The 19,850-nt window shown below is 40.3% G+C and overlaps 1 protein-coding gene across 1 annotated transcript in view; it reads left to right on the forward strand.

The window, feature by feature from the left end:
- The window catches only part of rxfp1 (relaxin family peptide receptor 1), a 109,569-nt gene extending 90,184 nt beyond the window's left edge, over positions 1-19,385 (forward strand). The window contains exons 15-18 of the mRNA XM_023989680.2: positions 1,938-2,167; positions 3,879-4,289; positions 14,176-14,394; positions 15,971-19,385. Of these exons, the coding sequence (XP_023845448.1) occupies positions 1,938-2,167; positions 3,879-4,289; positions 14,176-14,394; positions 15,971-16,296 (1,186 nt within the window). The 3' untranslated portion in view covers positions 16,297-19,385. The remainder of the gene's footprint in view (positions 1-1,937; positions 2,168-3,878; positions 4,290-14,175; positions 14,395-15,970) is intronic.
- The last annotated feature ends 465 nt before the right edge of the window (positions 19,386-19,850 follow it).

The raw sequence follows: 19,850 nt of genomic DNA on the forward strand, positions 1-19,850 counted from the left end.
CCGCAAACCGGTCATGCTGGAGGATGTTGCAGCGGCAGCAGAACGTTTCCACGGCGTCTCCAGACTCTGTCACGTCTGTTACATGTGCTCAGTGAACCTGCTTTCATCTGTGAAGAGCACAGGGCGCCAGTGGCGAATTTGCCAATCTTGGTGTTCTCTAGCAATGCCAAACGTCCTGCACGGTGTTGGGCTGTAAGCACAACCCACCTGTGGACGTCGGGCCCTCATACCACCCTCATGGAGTCTGTTTCTGACCGTTTGAGCAGACACATGCACATTTGTGGTCTGCTGGAGGTCATTTTGCAGGGCTCTGGCAGTGCTCCTCCTTGCACAAAGCGGAGGTAGCGGTCCTGCTGCTGGTTGTTGCCCTCCTACGGCCTCCTCCACGTCTCCTGATGTACTGCCTGTCTCCTGGTAGCGCCTCCATGCTCTGGACACTACGCTGACAGACACAGCAAACCTTCTTGTCACAGCTCGCATTGATGTGCCATCCTGGATGAGCTGCACTACCTGATCCACTTGTGTGGGTTGTAGACTCCGTCTTCATGCTACACTAGAGTGAAAGCACCGCCAGCATTCAAAGTGACAAAACATCAGCCAGGAAGCATAGGAACTGAGAGTGGTCTGGTTGGTACACCTGCAGAACCACTCCTTTATTGGGGGTGTCTTGCTAATTGCCTATAATTTCCACCTGTTGTCTATTCCATTTGCACAACAGCATGTGACATTTATTGTCAATCAGTGTTGCTTCCTAAGTGGACAGTTTGATTTCACAGAAGTGTGATTGACTTGGAGTTACATTGTGTTGTTTAAGTGTTCCCTTTATTTTTTTGAGCAGTGTATATTAAAGAATAATGATGTAAATTTTGTCTCTCTCTGTTTCATAATTTTCCTTCATTTCACAAGAGGCTGATTGTATCTCACCGGAGAAAGCATCCGAGTGAGTGAAACAGCACCCCTCTGTCTCTGTATGTGTAGACCATCTATCTGATGCTGTCTGGTCAAAAAACTTTGACATTGTTAGCATAGCATTGAATGCAAGGGAAGCCAACGAGCATTTGGCCTCCCTTGATAAAAAAGTATAAAATAATAGGCAAAAATAATAGCCAATCAGCTAGACTGAATGAGCTCAACTGTGGGGTGTGATTACTTTCTGAAGGCACTGTATATACTTTTGAGTAAGGTCATCCCAGAACACAAAACACAGGTCCATTCTGAGATTCACTGAAAACGTAATACTCCCGCCATATGCTGCACAACTTTGTATCACATACTTTTTTGGCCAGCTTCTGTGCAACCTTTGGATGTGCACTATCCCCTATCCTGATAGGGGCCCTGAAACCATCCCTAACTGCTACACTCTACGCATGTGTAGATCACAAAGGACATGCTACAGATGTAGGATCTTAATTTGATCACCCTGTCAAAGGAGAACTTACCTGCAATGCAGGAAATGTAAAACTTGTAGTGCATTTTGGGTTTAAAAAATGCTTCTGAAGTTTATAATTTCCACTTTGACATTTCAGACTTGATTTTCTGTTATGGAAAATGTATCAACCCCTTCAAAAATGTCCAATAATCCACATAATAATTCACATTTCCTGTTGCTGCAGGGTAATTTTTCTGCTGTAGCAAACTGGCTCAAATTAAGATTCTACATGTGTGGTTGTAAGTAATGTGGCAGAAATGCCACCTAGCATATTAAAGCTCAAAGTAGAGAACTCCCATGTTGCTTATACCTGTCCATTTATTAAAGATCATGAACTGCTTAGAGGCTAGGGGTTGGGGCTAAAGACTAGGGGCTAGAGAGTGGCCTAGAGGCTATAGTCTAGGGTAAGAGACTAGAGGCTAGGGGTAGAGCCTAGGGGCTAGGGATTGTTTTTGGACAGTCTCCCTCTTTCATCCTGTTCATTGATTTTATCTCCTGTTGTGTTTAGTTACTTTAAGAAGTTCCAGTACTGTGGGTACGCCCCTCATGTGCGCAGCTGCAAGCCCAACACGGATGGTATCTCCTCCTTCGAGGACCTCCTGGCCAACATCGTCCTGAGGGTCTTCGTCTGGGTGGTGTCGGCCACCACGTGCTTCGGCAACATCTTTGTCATCTGCATGCGCTCCTACATCCGATCGGAGAACAAGCTCCATGCCATGTGTATAATCTCCTTGTGTTGTAAGAAACAGCTTTCAGATCTTTCAATTAAGGCCTCCAGTCAATTGATTTCAGATAAAGGAAAACCTTACTGCAGCTTCATTCAGAATGTTTACTCTGTATCATAAAGGAAGGTGAGGTTTCAGCTTCATTCAGAATGTTTACTCTGTATCATAAGGGAAGGTGAGGTTTCAGCTTCATTCAGAATGTTTACTCTGTATCGTAAGGGAAGGTGAGGTTTCAGCTTCATTCAGAATGTTTACTCTGTATCATAAAGGAAGGTGAGGTTTCAATTTCATTTAGAATGTTTACTCTGTATCTTAAGGGAAGTTGAGGTTTGGCTCCAATGTCCAAGAGAGGGACAACTTCCGGGGTGTGTCGATTTAAAATGTGAACATCACAGATACAGAGAGAACATTCTTAGTGAACCCTCAGTGCAGGTTTCCTTGATCCGCAAACTATTGAATTGGGGTCTTTAGCTTTAATATGCAGGTTTATTTAATTATTGAACTGTCGACAATCGCAGTAACCACCACTGAACCATTAGTACGTTAATGTTGTACTACCCTAGGAGTCAGAGGGAGTCAACATTACATGGCTACATTTCATGTCTTTATGCCTTTGCTACAAAGTCAGGCCCACATTTTTGCTCAATTAAACTAGATTTGTCTCAGATACCGTGATGCAGAGAATGAGAGACATATTAATGTCTTAGTCCCTTGGAAGTCAGTGGGATAGCTAGATTACCTGACTTGTCTCTGTGCCCTGCACTGTAAGACACACCTTTCTGTTCAATTTAACTAGATAGACAGTATATGTTTAGGACTTATCCCTGTGAAGATCAGAATGGGTTTGGCAATCCACCATGCTTCACACTGTAACGTGTCAGATGAAAAATGCTTTTGACATGCACATTTGGTACCTTTTCATATCAAAGGAAGTGCAATTACATGGTCTAGCGCTATGTTATACAATGAGTCACTGAATGTTGTATTAGACAGAGCCTAGTGTCATTTACTGAGGGGAAGTGTGAGCGGTAAAGATGTTGTCTGTTTTGGCATCACCGTGGCCAAAGTCAAACACCAGCCAGATAAATTCATCTTGGACCAAAATGATGTATTTCATTTACGTCTGAAATTTCAGTTCGATTTAAATTTTAGTTTGATTTTGTTGCACAAATATTTCATCTCTATGTTAATGAATGGCTTACTGAAAAAGGGGACATCTCAGCAGAGTCAAATAGACTTCAAAGTTTGTGTAAGATAAAGTTAATATATTACCAGAAGTTTGTCATTGCTGATTATAACATATCAGTTTGTACATGACACTGCTATTAATCCTGAACAGATTCACTCTGAAATCAATTTGTCCGTCAAATTTATACCTCAGAAGTGTCTTGAAGTTGAGCTGTGCCTATATTCCACTTGTAGATGCTCTGAAGGCATACTACTGTGACTAAAAGCTTGGCCCATTAAATTACAGAAGTTTGCATTGATGTAACTCTACAGTAACTCTTTTCTGCACTTTATGACTCCCAAATGACAGTAGAATTGATTGACTATGGAGTGAGATGTCCCTTTAACCAAGGAGATAGATTGAAAAGTAGTGCACAGGTAACCGAACTACGACGTTAGGGATCTATTTCACTGTAAAAAGTCCAGCAGAATCAATCCATACACTGAGTTCAATTGGATCATAGTAATTACTGTTGCAACCCACTTCCACCACCCAGGTGCCGATGGCCTGATGGGAGTCTACCTCTTCATGATCGGCGCCTATGATCTAAAGTTCCGCGGCGAGTACAACCGCCACGCCCAGGCCTGGATGGACAGCGTCCAGTGTCAGGTGATCGGCTCCCTCGCCATGCTCTCCACTGAGGTCTCCGTCCTGCTGCTCACCTACCTCACCCTGGAGAAGTACATCTGTATCGTCTACCCCTTCCGGTATCTAACCCCGGGCCGCCGGCGCACCGTCTCCATTCTCCTCAGCATCTGGTTTATTGGCTTCGTCATCGCCTTCCTCCCCCTGGTCTTCAAAGGATTGTTCCGGAACTTCTACGGTACCAACGGCGTGTGTTTTCCGTTACACTCGGAGCAGCCCGAGACGACAGGGGCGCAGGTGTACTCCATCGTCATTTTCCTGGGTGGGTGTCTTATCTAACTTAATGTCACTGTCAAGGTCAAAATGTAAATGTCATTCTGAAATGAGTATTGTCCATTTCCAATATCAGTTTGAAATTAGAATTGTTCCAATGCCACTCTGACATGAGCATTGTTCCAATGTCACTGACAGGAAGATGGCCTATTTCTATATATTTCCAAGTGCTGCTTATTAATTGTAGCTTCCATTTTAAAATCATGAGGCTCACTTATTAGCCCAGAGCTTAAAGAGGCATGCTAGTAGCCGGAGGGTTGCTGCCTGGTTCAAATCCCAAGTCTGGTAAAAGAACTGGCAACAAGAAGATTGCTGTTGTCAGAATCCCAACTACCATGTTTACTTCCATTGTTCCCTTGAGCGAATTGCTCTAGGGTTGCTACACTGTGGGTGGTAATGTTGCGCTTTCAGCCTCTCAATGAGGGGTACATACTCTCATGGGGTTGAGAACAGAAGACATATTTCCATAATCGCTGAAGGTTTCTATATAAGTGCTTTTCTATAATGTATCTCGTTATCTGTTACAAAGGCAGTACCACATTGGGCCCCTAAAACAATTTGATTTTGGCTCATGAAAGTTGTCACACAGGCCTTTGTCCCATGTGTGTCGAACTGTAATAATAGTTTTTTATTTAATTATTTATATATTTTTTAAATGGAGGGGGTAGATCAGCTTTAATATGTCAGATAGATTGTAGCATCCACCAATGTCATTGTCTACATCACTTCCAATCCCCCATATATATTTTTTGCAAATATAAACATTCCGAGTCAAAAGTTTGGACACACCTACTCATTCAAGGGTTTTTCTCTATTTTTACTATTTTTAATTACTATCAGGGCAAAGGGTGGATACTTTGAAGAATCTCAGATATAAAATATATTTTGATTTGTTTAACACTTTTTTGGTTACTACGTGATTCTATATGTGTTATTTCATCATTTTGATGTCTTCACTAATATTCTCCAATTAGAAAATAGTAAAAATATGAATAATTCTGGAATGAGTAGCTGTGTCCAAACTTTTGACTGGTACTGTATATATACATATATGTATATATATATATACAGTGGGGCAAAAAGTTTTGAGAATGACATAAATATTAATTTCCACAAAGTTTGCTGCTTCAGTGTCTTTAGATATTTTTGTCAGATGTTACTATGGAATACTGAAGTATAATTACAAGCATTTCAATTACATGAAGTTGAAGCAAAGCTTTTTCAAGACCTCTGCAATCCGCCCTGGCATGCTGTCAATTAACTTCTGGGCCACATCCTGATTGATGGCAGCCCATTCTTGCATAATCAATGCTTGGAGTTTGTCAGAATTTGTGGGGTTTTGTTTGTCCACCTGCCTCTTGAGGATTGACCACAAGTTCTCAATGGGATTAAGGTCTGGGGAGTTTCCTGGCCATGGACCCAAAATATCGATGTTTTGTTCCCCGAGCCACTTAGTTATCACGTTTGCCTTATGGCAAGGTGCTCCATCATGCTGGAAAAGGCATTGTTCGTCACCAAACTGTTCCTGGATGGTTGGGAGAAGTTGCTCTCGGAGGATGTTTTGGTACCATTCTATATTCATGGACAAGATGTTTTCCGGATATGCCCCAAACAATCGGAAAGGGGATTCATCAGAGAAAATGACTTTACCCCAGTCCTCAGCAGTCCAATCCCTGTACCTTTTGTAGAATATCAGTCTGTCCCTGATGTTTTTCCTGGAGAGAAGTGGCTTCTTTGCTGCCCTTCTTGACACCAGGCCATCCTCCAAAAGTCTTCGCTTCACTGTGCATGCAGATGCACTCACACCTGCCTGCTGCCATTCCTGAGCAAGCTCTGTACTGGTGGTGCCCCGATCCCGCAGCTGAATCAACTTTAGGAGACGGTCCTGGCACTTTCTGGACTTTCTTGGGCGCCCTGAAGCCTTCTTCACAACAATTGAACTGCTCTCCTTGAAGTTCTTGATGATAGAATAAATGGTCGATTTAGGTGCAATCTTACTGTCAGCAATATCCTTGCCTGCGAAGCCCTTTTGTGCAAAGCAATGAAGACGGCACGTGTTTCCTTGCAGGTAACCATGGTTGACAGAGAAAGAACAATGATTCCAAGCACCACCCTCCTTTTGAAGCTTCCAGTCTGTTATTCGAACTCAATCAGCATGACAGAGTGATCTCCAGCCTTGTCCTCGTCAACACTCACACCTGTGTTAACGAGAGAATCACTGACATGATGTCAGCTGGTACTTTTCTGGCAGGGCTGAAATGCAGTGGAAACGTTTTGGGGGGATTCAGTTCATTTGCATGGCAAAGAGTGACTTTGCAATTAATTGCAATTAATCTGATCACTCTTCATAACATTCTGTAGTATATGCAAATTGCCATCATACAAACTGAGGCAGCAGACTGTGAAAATTAACATTTGTGTCATTCTCAAAACTTTTGGCCACGACTGTACATACATATACATATATACACATACATACATACATACATACATACATACATACATACAGTTGAAGTCGGAAGTTTACATACATTACATACATTGGAATCATTAAAACTCGTTTTTTAACCTCTCCACACATTTCTTGTTAACAAACTATGGTTTTGGCAAGTCGGTTAGGACATCTACTTTGTATGACACAAGTAAATTTTCCAACAATTGTTTACAGACAGACTATTTCACTTATACAGTGGGGCAAAAAAGTATTTAGTCAGCCTCCAATTGTGCAAGTTCTCCCACTTAAAAAGATGAGAGAGGCCTGTAATTTTCATCATAGGTACACTTCAACTATGACAGACAATGAGAAAAAAAAATCAAGACTGCATACTTTTTGGAAAGTACGCTCTTGTCTGATGAAACAAAAATAGAACTGTTTGGCCATAATGACCATCGTTATGTTTGGAGGAAAAAGGGGGAGGGTTGGAAGCCAAAGAACACCATCCCAACCGTGAAGCACGGGGGTGGCAGCATCATGTTGTGGGGGTGGTTTGCTGCAGGAGGGACTGGTGCACTTCACAAAATAGATGGCATCATGAGGATGGAAAATGATGTGGATATGTTGAAGCAACATCTCAAGACATTAGTCAGTAAGTTAAATCTTGGTCGCAAATGGGTCTTCCGAATTGACAATGACCCCAAGCTTACTTCCAAAGTTGTGGCAAATTGGCTCAACGACAACAAAGTCAAGGTATTGGAGTGGCTATTACAAAGCCCTGACCTCAATCCTATAGAAAATGTGTGTGCAGAACTGAAAAAGAGCAAGGAGGCCGACAAGCCTGACTCAGTTACACCAGCTCTGTCAGGAGGAATGGGCCAAAATTGACCCAAACTTTTGTGGGAAGCTTGTGGAAGGCTACCCAAAACATTTGACCCAAGTTAAACACTTTAAAGGCAATGCTACCAAATACTAATTGAGTGTATGTAAACTTCTGACCCACTGGCAATGTGATGAAAAAGAAAAAGGCTGAAATAAATCATTCTCTCTACTATTATTCTGACATTTCACATTTCACACAAATAAAGTGGTGATCCTAACTGACCAAAAACAGGGAATTTTTACAAGGATTAAATGTCAGGAATTGTTAAAAACTGAGTTTAAATGTATTTGGCTAAGGTGTATGTAAACTTCCAACTTCAACTGTATATATACACATCTTTAAAAATATATATATGTTCCTTTATTACTTTCTAACCCTACCACCCCTCCCGTAAATGTAGTAAACTAGTGAACAAAAATGCTTAGGCTTCTTCTTCCAATTTATATACTATATACACTTTACGGGCACAGTCTATCTTACAGTTCAATTTTTTTATTTTTTATTTTTTACTCTTGTCCTTCCTGTAACCTCAACCTTTACCATCTATTTCTGTCACAAATGTTATGAACCTATATACGTTTTATGGACACAGTATGTTTTACATTAGGTATCTTGTTGTTGTTATTTTTCCCAACCTTCAACTCCATTCAACCCCTCCCATTTATCTCTTAACACCATCCATATGGGATTTCTATTTGCCATATATTTTTCAACTGTGCTGTGATGTTTCACAAAAGTACTGAACCTTTCTATTCTCATAATTTCTACAGATTGTAATTTAAAAATACACTTGATGTTGCAATTCTTCAGCCATTCCTGGACCTGTGACCAAAAACAAGCTACATATTCACAGTACCAAAACTAATGATCTAATGATTCTGTCTCTTTGCAGCAAAATCTGCAGAGCGGGGACGGTCGTATCGCCCGTATATATAACATTTTATTGGTTGCAAGAATTTTGTATAATCATTAAAGTTTTGAATCTGGCTTCGTTTTGCGTATCAGTTCATAAACCATGTGCCATGGAATCCGAACCTCAAATCTCTTCCCAACTATTTTGCAATCTATATGGCACAGCTGTCCATTTTTGGTCCTTAAATGAAACTGGTATACTTTTTTATTTATCACAATTTTCTTTAACCAATTATGGTCTTTAATGCAGGGCTGACAGACAAGTTCCCTATTTTTCCCCTTCGACTTTCCTCTTCCATTTTTTGCTGTAATGCTGCAATTAGTTGGTTGTAATTTCGGGTAGAGCAGACATTTCCATATATTTTTGTTAGCTGCATGTGTGACATATCTCCATGCGTTTACAAAGATTATACCTTTTTATTGAATAAAAAAATATTGTTTATATAACTATTAGTATATTTGAGTTTAACCACAATATTTGTTGTATTATTTCTTCTGTTTTTTTTCTGGTGGATTAAATTGAAATAGCAACCAACTTTCTATGGCATGTTTTAAAAATTGCGATATTTGGGAGATGATTTGCTTTTCAAATAACTGAAAGTGCGAGGTTGTAATCTGAATAAAGGGGAAAAGGCCAGTCTTGAACATGGGGTGAGACATTCTTATTAATTTGCATGAGAACCAGTTCGGATTTAAGTATAACTTTTGTATGACTGAAGCCTTTAGTGAGACGTCTAATGCTCTAATATTTAATCATTTCTGCCCCCCCGAATTCATATTCATTATATAAATAGGCCCGTTTAATTTTGTCTGGCTTGCAGTTCCTAATAAAATGGAATATTGTTTGTCTCATATAATTTAAATAACTGTTCACTAGGTGTAGGCAAGACCATAAGCAAATAGGTAAACTGTGATATGACTAAAGAGTTAATCAGGGTGATTTTTCCACAAATAGACAGGTATTTTCCTTTCCATGGTAGCAAGATCTTATCTATTTTTGCTAACTTTCTATAAACATTTATTGGAGTGAGATCAATTACTTCTTTCGGGATATGTATACCGAGTATGTCCACATCAACATCAGACCATTTTATTGGTAAACTACATGGTAATGTAATAGTTGAATTTTTTAGTGATCCAAAATGTAATATAGTACATTTATCATAATTTGGTTGTAACCTCCAGAGAGGTTAGAAAAAGTATCTAGATTCTCTATGAGGCTGTGGAGGGATCCAAATTGTGTATTTAAAAGAAAACATGAATCATCACTGTACAATAACACCTTTGTTTAATTTATATATTTTTATTTTTAAAAAGCACCCCTTTTTCTCTCCAATTTCATCGTATCCAATTGGTAGTTAGTCTTGTCTCATTGCTGCAGCTCCCATACGGAGAGTCGAAGGTTGAGAGCCATGCGTCCTCCGAAACATGACCCAACCAAGCCGCACTGCTTCTTGACACAATGCCTGCTTAAGCCGGAAGCCAGCCACACCAATGTGTCGGAGGAAACACCATACACCTGGCGACTGTGTCAGCATGCATGCACCCGGCCCGCCACAGGAGTCGCTAGAGCGCAATGGGACAAGGACATCCCTGCCGGCCAAACCCTCCCCTAACCTGGACGACGCGGTGCCAATTGTGCGCCGCCCCATGGGTCTACCGGTCACGGTCGGCTGCAACAGAGCCTGGACTCAAACCAGGATCTCTTGTGGCACAGCTAGCACTGCAACGCAGTGCTTTAGATCACTGCGCAACTCGGGAGCTCTCTACACCTTTGTTTTTAAGCCCTGGATTTCTAACCCCTTGATATTATTGTTGGATCTTGATTTTAATAGCTAACATTTCGATGTCCATAATAAATAGATATGCCGATAGTGGACAACCTTGCTTTACTCCTCTTGACAGTTTAACAACTGGGTCCTGGACTTCCTGACGGGCCGCCCAGCTTTGAGGTAGTAACAACTCTCCAACCCCGCTGATCCTCAACACTGGGCCCACAGGGTGCGTTCTGAGACCCTCTCCTGTAACTCCCTGTTACCCACGACTGCGTGGCCATGCACGCCTCCAACTCAATCATCAAGTTTGCGGATGCACTACAGTGTAGCTTGATTACCACAACGACAACGGCCTACAGGGAGGAGGTGAGGCCCTCGGAGTGTGGTGTCAGGAAAAAACCTCACACTCACAGCAACAAAACAAAGGAGATTGAGTGGACTTCAGGAAACAGCAGAGGAGCACCCCCTATCCACATCGACGGGTCATAGTGGAGAAGGTGGAAGTTTTTAATTCCTCGGTGTACACATCACGCGACAAATTGAATTGGTCCACCCACACAGACAGCGCTTTGAAAGCGCAACAGCCTCTTCAACCTCAGGAGCGCGAAGACTCGGCTTGTCCACAAAAGCACTCACAAACTTTAACGTAATGCACATCGAGAGCATCCTGTCGGCTGTATCACCGCCTGACGGAACTGCTCCGCCACAACCGTAAGGCTCTCCCGAGGGTATGGTCTGCAAGCACCACCGGGGCAAATCCTGCCCTCCAGGACACCACACCCGAGGTCACAGAAGCCCTAAACGATCATCAGGCAAACAACCACCCAAGCCACTGCCTGTCACCCCGCTATCATCCAGAAGCGAGTTCTCAGGGCATCAAAGCCAGGACCGAGAGACTGAAAAACACTTCTATCTCAAGGCCATCAGACTGTAACACGCCACCACTCAATTTAGCGGCCGCTGCCAACATACTGCTCAACTCCAGCCACTTTAAAAATCATTGATGGAAATTATGTAAAATGTACACTAGCCACTTTAAACAAATGCACTTAATATAATGTTTACATACCCTACATTACCCATCTCAATGTTATACTGTACATCTATATCATCTAGCATCTTGCCATCTTATGTAATACATGTAACACTAGCCACTTTTAACTATGCCACTTTATGTTTACATACCCTACAGGACTCATCTCTATGTATATACCATACTCTATACCATCTACTGCATCTTGCCATGCGTTCTGTACCACCACTCATTCATTACTTTATGTACATATTCTTTACCCTTACACTGTGTGGTGTATAAGGTAGTATTGTGGAATTGTTAGGTTAGATTACTTGTTGGTTATTACTGCATTGTCGAACTAGAAGCACCAGCATTTCGCTACACTCGCATTAACATCTGCTACCATGTGTTATGTGACTAATAAATTTGATTTGATTTTTTACAACTTTCTGAGAAGTAGCCAATTGTCACGGCCGTCGTAGGGAGGAGACCAAGGCGCAGCGTGGTATGGTACATTCTTTTTTATTAAGAAATGAACACTAACAAAACTAAACAAAACAACAAACGAACCGTAAGCTAACAAAGAGTGCTGACAGGCAACTACACATAGACGAAACCCACAAAACCAAAAGGAAAATGCAACCTAAATATGATCCCAATCAGAGACACAACGATAAACACTCCTCTGATTGGGAACCAATTCAGGCCACCATAGACTACATAATACGACATGAACCCGATCAAAAACCCTAGACATACAAAAACGCATACCCCCCCCTCGTCACACCCTGACCTAACCAAAATAATAAAGAAAACATAGATAACTAAGGTCAGGGCGTGACACCAATATTTACTATTTTTTACCTAGGGTTACTATACATGACTTTCACCCATTTTAAAAGAAATTCTCCAAATATTCTTTATTTATTTAACCTTTATTAAATAAAATAAATAAAAGTTCCAGGCAATTATGTCAACTCCAGTCGTACTTTATCAAAAGCCTTTTCAAAGTCAGCTATGAATAGCAGGCCTGGTTCCCAAATTTTTCATACTATTCTATTGTGTCCATTACTTGTCTTATATTATCTCCAATGTATCGTCCATGTAAAAAACCTGTCTGATTAGAATGAATAATATCCGACAATACCTTCTTAATTCTTGTGCTATATATTTTTGCTGGAATTTTTACATCAAAACACTCCAATATTTTTAAATGTACAGCATGTTTATATTTACCACTTGTATCCTGTTTCCGTAATAATGAAATCAGACCTTCTTGTTGAGTGTCCGATAATCTACCATTCACATAGGAGTGGTTAAAACATGCTAATAACAGTCCTCTGAGTATATCAAAAAAATGTTTGGTATACCTCAACTGGTATGCCATCCAGCCCTGGAGTATTCCCGGACTTTTCGCCTTCACATGAGTCTTTCTGTACAGCTGTTAATTTTACATCATTAATAGAAAAAAATCCATACAATTAGCTTCGGTTAGAGGAGATGGAGGAGACTGAAATGAAAACATATGCTAAAGGACTTTGTTTCCTCTTTCAAAATATAATTTGGTCAATCATGGGTGACTCCATCATTTGTAACAAGTTTCAGAAAATTATTTTTGGTAGCATTTCTATGTTTCTAGATTAAAAAAGAAGTTGGTGCCTTTTTCCCCATATTCTATCTAGTGTGCTTGATTTTTATAATACATTACACTTCACCTTTCTTGAATAAGTTCCTCCATTTATTTTTGTTTTTCCTCTAACTTATTCTGAGCCTTTATGGTACAGTTTGTATTGCTATTGACTGTATCTATTCTGTTAGACCTTCTATTTCCTTTGTTAAAATGGACTCATTTTTTACCTAAATTGCTTTTGTTTTAGAGCTGAGTACTGAATTGCATGGCCTCAAAAGGCACATTTAAAAGTGTCCCATACTATAACGGGATCTGCTGTACCTATGTTATGTCAGAAAAACTCAGTTAAAATTCCTCTGTCATAGTTAAAAACAAGTTATCATCCAATAGGCTTTTATTAAATTTCCAATATCCTCGCCCATGTGAAAATTCAGTAAGAGTAATGTATATGCCAATTATCTGATGGTCCGACCGCATTCTGTCCCCTATCAACACTTTTTACATTTTTGGTGCAAAGAAGAATGACATAAAGTAGTCAAGACGACTAGCTTGTATGAGCTTCGGCCATTTATCTCACTAGTTTATCTCACTAGGTCAGGATATTTAAGCCTCCATATATCCACTAGGTCCAATATATCCATGACATTCGGGATTTCCATGAAGGTGAGTTTGTAGTGTGATTTCCTTTTACGGTCCATAGAGGTATTTAAAACAGTATTATAATCTCCCAACATAATAATAGAGTCTTGTATTGCTTGTAGGGTTGATCATTTATTATATATATTTTCAAAGAAACGTGGATCATCATTATTTGGTCCGTAAAGGTTAATGAGCCATATCTGTTTATGGTCCAATAACATATTTAAAATCATCCATCTACCTTGCAGATCTGTTTGGACAATTTGTACATTCAGATCAAAATTACTGTTAATTAATATCATCAACCCTTTTGAGTTTTTCTTTGCCCATGGGAGAAGTATATTTCAACCCCACCCAGTCCTTTTTTCACACAACTTAATCTAAAATTGTTGAATGAGTTTCCTGTAAACAATATATATTATATTCCTTCTCTTTAAGCCAGGTAAATATTGTTTGTCTTTTCTTATTATCTGCTAACTGCAATAATTGTTTGAATTGTTCTGAAAGTTAAAGTATTTTAACAATTTTACTTTGTATGATTACAAGGAGTTCAAAGGAGCTCACAGTGAATGTTATTTCCTCAACAGGCCTGAACCTGGTAGCGTTCCTCATAATCGTATTGTCTTATGGGAGTATGTTCTACAACATCCAGAGGACAGGGACACAGACGACTAAATATAGTAACCATATCAAGAACGAGGTGACCATAGCCAAGAGGTTCTTTTCCATCGTCATCACAGACTCCCTTTGCTGGATACCCATCTTTGTTCTCAAGATTCTATCACTGTTGCAGGTGGAGATTCCAGGTAGGAGTTTCAGTACTGTCATAATCTGTGACTACTTTTATCATTTCAAACATTTTATTTGGAAACCCTAACATTGTATCAAACAGACAAGGTCAATTTGTAGGCTATAAAACATACAATATGTAGGCTACTGTGCAGTGCCATCTTACATCAAAGATAAGTATTTCAATCAGTCTCTTTTACAGATATTATACTTGCATGAAAGAGAGCAACTTTCCATTTGGGCCAATCTGTGACCTGCTAGCACCTCCACCGGTCAGAGGGGAATAAGGCAACCTCAGAGTTACACACATGGTATACTTTATTGACACACACAGGAATGAAATGGACATGCAATGGACATTTAGAAAGGTAGTGGAATGGTAGTGGTTCTGTAACAGGAGAAACAGAGGCAATGAATATACACATACCGAATGAACACACCAGGGCAAGAATGCACAGATACAGAATCTTGAAGAATAAAGCAGTAATAAATGATAAAGGACTGTATAGAAATATAAGCTGATATACTGCTGAACAACTAGCAGTAATATACACAAATACACAACTAACTTTAAACATGCACGCAATCCCACATGTCCAGAGATATGCCACATGTCCAGAGATATGCCTCATGTCAGAGATATGCTCATGTCAGAGATATGCCTCATGTCCAGAGATATGCTCATGTCCAGATAATGCCTCAATGTCCAGAGATATGCCTCATGTCCAGAGATATGCCTCATGTCCAGAGATATGCCTCATGTCCAGAGATATGCCTCATGTCCAGAGATATGAATGAGTCCAGTTGTTGTGCAGGACAGAGATGAGCTTGCTGCCTTCTCTGTGACTGCTTGAAAGAGACTGGAAAGTGTGTGACCTGGAGAGTCAGAAAGAGGAGCAGATGTGTGGCCCCCTAGCAACTGCCCTGTCAACCAATCAGTGGCCAAGGCCCTAGGTGTGAAGACAGTTTATGACATTATAACCCATAGCCTGGCCTGCTAGGTTCCAGTGGGTGAGGGGTGCCTAGTGCAAAGGTTAGAAAGTTAGTGTTTGTGTCTCTGAGAGGACTCTGAGATGGTTTGCTATGAGTCTCCAGCAGGGAGTTTGTAACATAACATCATTCAGATTAGTTCCATAATTAATCCTTTTTTATGGTTGTAAATTGAATAGCACACTTCCAGACTGATGGGTACTCTAAATGTAAATGTGTGGTTGTACTCAAAGCATGTTTACAAATGGACCAGCATCACAGAACATCTTCGAGCCATCATTGTCTCTTCTCAACCCACCACACCTCACCCTACTTCCCATGCATGAACTTTATACACAGGAATGGAACTTAAGGATTTAGAGCACAAGCCAGCCTGGCTTGCTGAACATAATTTCAACTAGCCTGGGTAACTTTCAGGAAAAAAATGTGTGCCTTGTGAAATTTGGCCAGACTGGCTAGTTTAGTTTGGCACATTTTCTACCATCCGTGACTAAATGTAGGCCCTATGTGTATGTCTACCGAGGAGAATGGGATTGCAGAATATCAATTTCCGTTGCTGATGTATTAAATGGATAATAATGTAATCTTCATCTTCCCGAATAGGAACCATCAGCTCCTGGGTGGTGATCTTCATCCTGCCCATCAACAGTGCCCTCAACCCCATCCTGTACACCTTGACCACACGGCCATTCAAAGAGACCATCCTCCAGGTGTGGGCCAACTACAGGCAGAGGAGACCACTAATGAGCAGCCACCCAGCTCACCACCCCTCATTGACGTTGCAGGAGATGTGGCCACTCCAAGAGAACAACCAGACTCTGACTTCGCCCGGCGACAACCTGACGCATCCCTTGGAAATGTCCTGCACAATATTGTGCACGTCAGGCACGTCACAGCCACTGCCTGTGGAAAGTACAAACCCCAAATAATGCCCTTCAGGTTCAACAATTTGCCCGGCAGAGAGGGAGGAGCGGCTTGACTCCCACGCAGGTCTTTTTTTTATGCCGACGTTTCATGTGCAATAGTATGTTTACAGCATGTTGATTGTTGTAGAGTTGATAACATTCTTCCTCTGTGATTTATACAGACATCAAAGGAGCTCATTGGTACACTTTGGACTATGTGCCGTTCTACACTGTTGAGGATTAGACCTTGGCTTTGTTCATGCTTTCAGTTCCATGTGATTATTGACACACTTCTATGGTTATAAGAAAAAACATCAATCATCATTCCCATAAACATCCATTTCTGTAAAGTCCATCACTCTTCATGTACAGACTAAACTGTACAGAGTATTGTATATAATAAATCAATCACTGCCATTCTCTGTTCTGGAATGGGATGTTTCGTCATGTACAGTACCAGTCAAAAGTTTGGACACCTACTCATTCCAGGGGTTTTCTTTACTTGTACTGTTTTCTACATTGTAGAATAATAGTGAAGATATCAAAACTATGAAATAACACAAATGGAATCATGTAGTAACCAAAAAAGTGTTTTATATTTGAGATTCTTCAAAATAACCACCCTTTGCATTGAAGAAAGCTTTTCACACTCTTGGCATTCTCTGAACCATCATCATGAGGTAGTCACTTGGAAAACATTTCAATTAACAGGTGCTCCTTGTTAAAAGTTAATTTGTGGAGTTTCTTTCTTTCTTAATGCGTTTGAGCCAATCAGTTGTGTTGTGACAAGGCTGGGGTGGTATACAGAAGATAGCCCTATTTGGTAAAAGACCAAGTCCATATTATGGCAAGAACAGCTCAAATAAGCAAAGAGAAATGACAGTCCATCATTACTTTAAGACATAAAGGTCAGTCAATGCGGAAAACTTCAAGAACTTTGAAAGTTTCTTCAAGTGCAGTCACAAAAACCATCAAATGCTATGATGAAACTGGTTCTCATGAGGACTGCCACAAGAAATGAAGACCCAGAGTTACTTCTGCTGCAGATGATAAGTTCATTAGAGTTACCAGCCTCAGAAATTGCATCCCAAATATATGCTTCACGGAGTTCAAGTAACAGACACATCTCAAAATCAACTGTTCAGAGGAGACTGTGTGAATCAGGCCTTCATGATCAAATTGCTGAAAATAAACCACTACTAAAGGACACCAATAAGAAGAAGACACTTGCTTGGGCCAAGAAACACATTAGACCTGTGGAAATCTGTCCTTTGGTCTGATGAGTCCAAATTTGAGATTTTTGGTTCCAATCGCTGTGTCTTTTTGAGATGCAGCATAGGTGAACGGATAACCTCTGCATGTGTGGTTCCCACCATGAAGCATGGAGGAGGAGGTGTGATGGTGTGGGGGTGCTTTGCTGGTGACACTATCTGTGATTTATTTAGAATTCAAGGCACACTTAACCAGCATGGCTACCACAGCATTCTGCAGCGACACACCTTTGCATCTGGTTTATGTGTAGTGGGACTATCATTTGTTTTTCAACAAGAAGGCGAGTGATGGAGTGCTGCATCAGATGACATGGCCTCCACAATCCCCCGATCTCAACCAAATTGAGATGGTTTGGGATGAGTCGGACCGCAGAGTGAAGGAAAAGCAGCCAACAAGTCTTCAGCATATGTGGGAACTCCTTCAAGACTGTTTTGAAAATAATTCCAGGTGAAGCTGGTTTAGAGAATTCCTAGAGTATGCAAAGCTGTCATCAAGGCAAAGGGTGGCTACTATAATATAAAATATATTTTGATTTGTTTAACACTTTTTTGGTTACTACATGAAGGAGTTCCATATGTGTTATTTCATAGTTTCCGATGTCTTCACTATTATTCTACAAAGTAGAAAATAGTAAAAATAAAGAACAACCCTTGAATGAGTAGGTGTGTCCAAACTTTTGACTGGTACTGTATGTGCATGCAAAGAGCAAACAACAAGCTGCACAAGAACTCACTACTGTAATGGTCCATGATATAAAGTGGCTCAGTGGCTCATGTTTGCATCTCAATGTGAAGAAAACAATCTGCATGTTCTTCACAAAGAGGGCAACTGATGCTACTGAGTCAGACATCTATTTGTCAGGGGAGAGGCACCAGGTGGTATCTGATTTTAAGTGACTAGGTGTGTCCAAACTTTTGACTGGTACTGTATGTTTTAATGGTTTTCATTTTGTCTTTGAAATAATTATGTCATCATCTCTGAGAAGAGTAGTGAACTGCTGACAGATTCATGTTGTTTATTTAATGTACAGGCAGGCTATGCAGACAGCAGAGGTGACTTGTTCATGGCATTTGCTATTGCAACACAAAGATACAGTATGTCATGTTCCAAGGGCAGTCGATTTTGGGTTTGCGTCCATCTTTGATGGCCAGCTATCATCCAGAAGGCGAGGTCAGTACAGGTGCATCAAAGCTGGGACCGAGAGACTGAAAAACAGCTTCTATCTCAAGGCCATCAGACTGCTAAATAGCCATCATTAGCTGGCTACCACCCAGTTACTCAACTCTGCACCTTAGAGGCTGCTGCTCTATGTACATAAACATGGAATCACTGGTCACTTTAATAACGGAACACTAGTCACTTTCATAATGTTTACATACTGTTTTACTCATTTCATATGTATATACTGTATTCTACTGTAATCTAGTCGATGCTACTCCGACATTGCTCATCCTAATATTTGTATATTTCTTAATTCCATTCTTTTACTTTTAGATTTGTGTGTATTGTTGTGAATTGTTAGACACTACTGCACTGTTGGAGTTAGGAACATAAGCATTTCGCTACACCCGCAATAGCATCTGCTAAATATGTGTATATGACAAATAAAATTTGATTTTGATTTGATGACCGCAGAAGGCATTTTCTCAAAGGCATGATAGGATGTTTGTTCAAAGGTCTCAATTTACAGTTGCTGACAACAGTGCTAATGTGTCATTCCTTTGGAAGGAAGTCATCATAACATTATTTGCCCTCAGTCACTCCCACACATTACAATATATGTGTTATCATTTGTTATTTTATTTGTTGTAATTATATTTAATAAAATCGAGAGCCAAAAAGTTTTGATTGGTCTTAAAATATTTTTTATTCAATGATTTTGTGGATATTATTTTGTGGACATATTGTTTGATTCTTGCTATTTTTCATGAACTGAATCACATGATGACCAACATAATTAAAAAGGCTTATCTGCTGAATTGAAACTTGCTTTCATATGATAAACCCATACGTGCTCAGACTTCAATAATGGAAGGACGAGGAGAACTGCAAAAGTGATGTAATCTATAGTTTGGATGTGAGCGCTGGCTTTGTAGCCTACATTATGTCACTACTACTGAATGTGTTTTTAGTGGAGAGTTATGTGTCTCGTGCATTTGACCCTGGTGGTGGTTTCAAGACACTGTTGTTTACATAAGATGTTTTTAAGATTTGCACAGCATCAAACTTGGAAATAAAAACAAATATGCATGATTTGTTTGCTTTCTAGATGTTACTTGATAATTCTAATATTTTACAGATGTATT

Source organism: Salvelinus sp. IW2-2015, linkage group LG6.2, assembly GCF_002910315.2.
Source record: "Salvelinus sp. IW2-2015 linkage group LG6.2, ASM291031v2, whole genome shotgun sequence".
In the NCBI taxonomy this organism is placed as follows: domain Eukaryota; kingdom Metazoa; phylum Chordata; class Actinopteri; order Salmoniformes; family Salmonidae; genus Salvelinus; species Salvelinus sp. IW2-2015.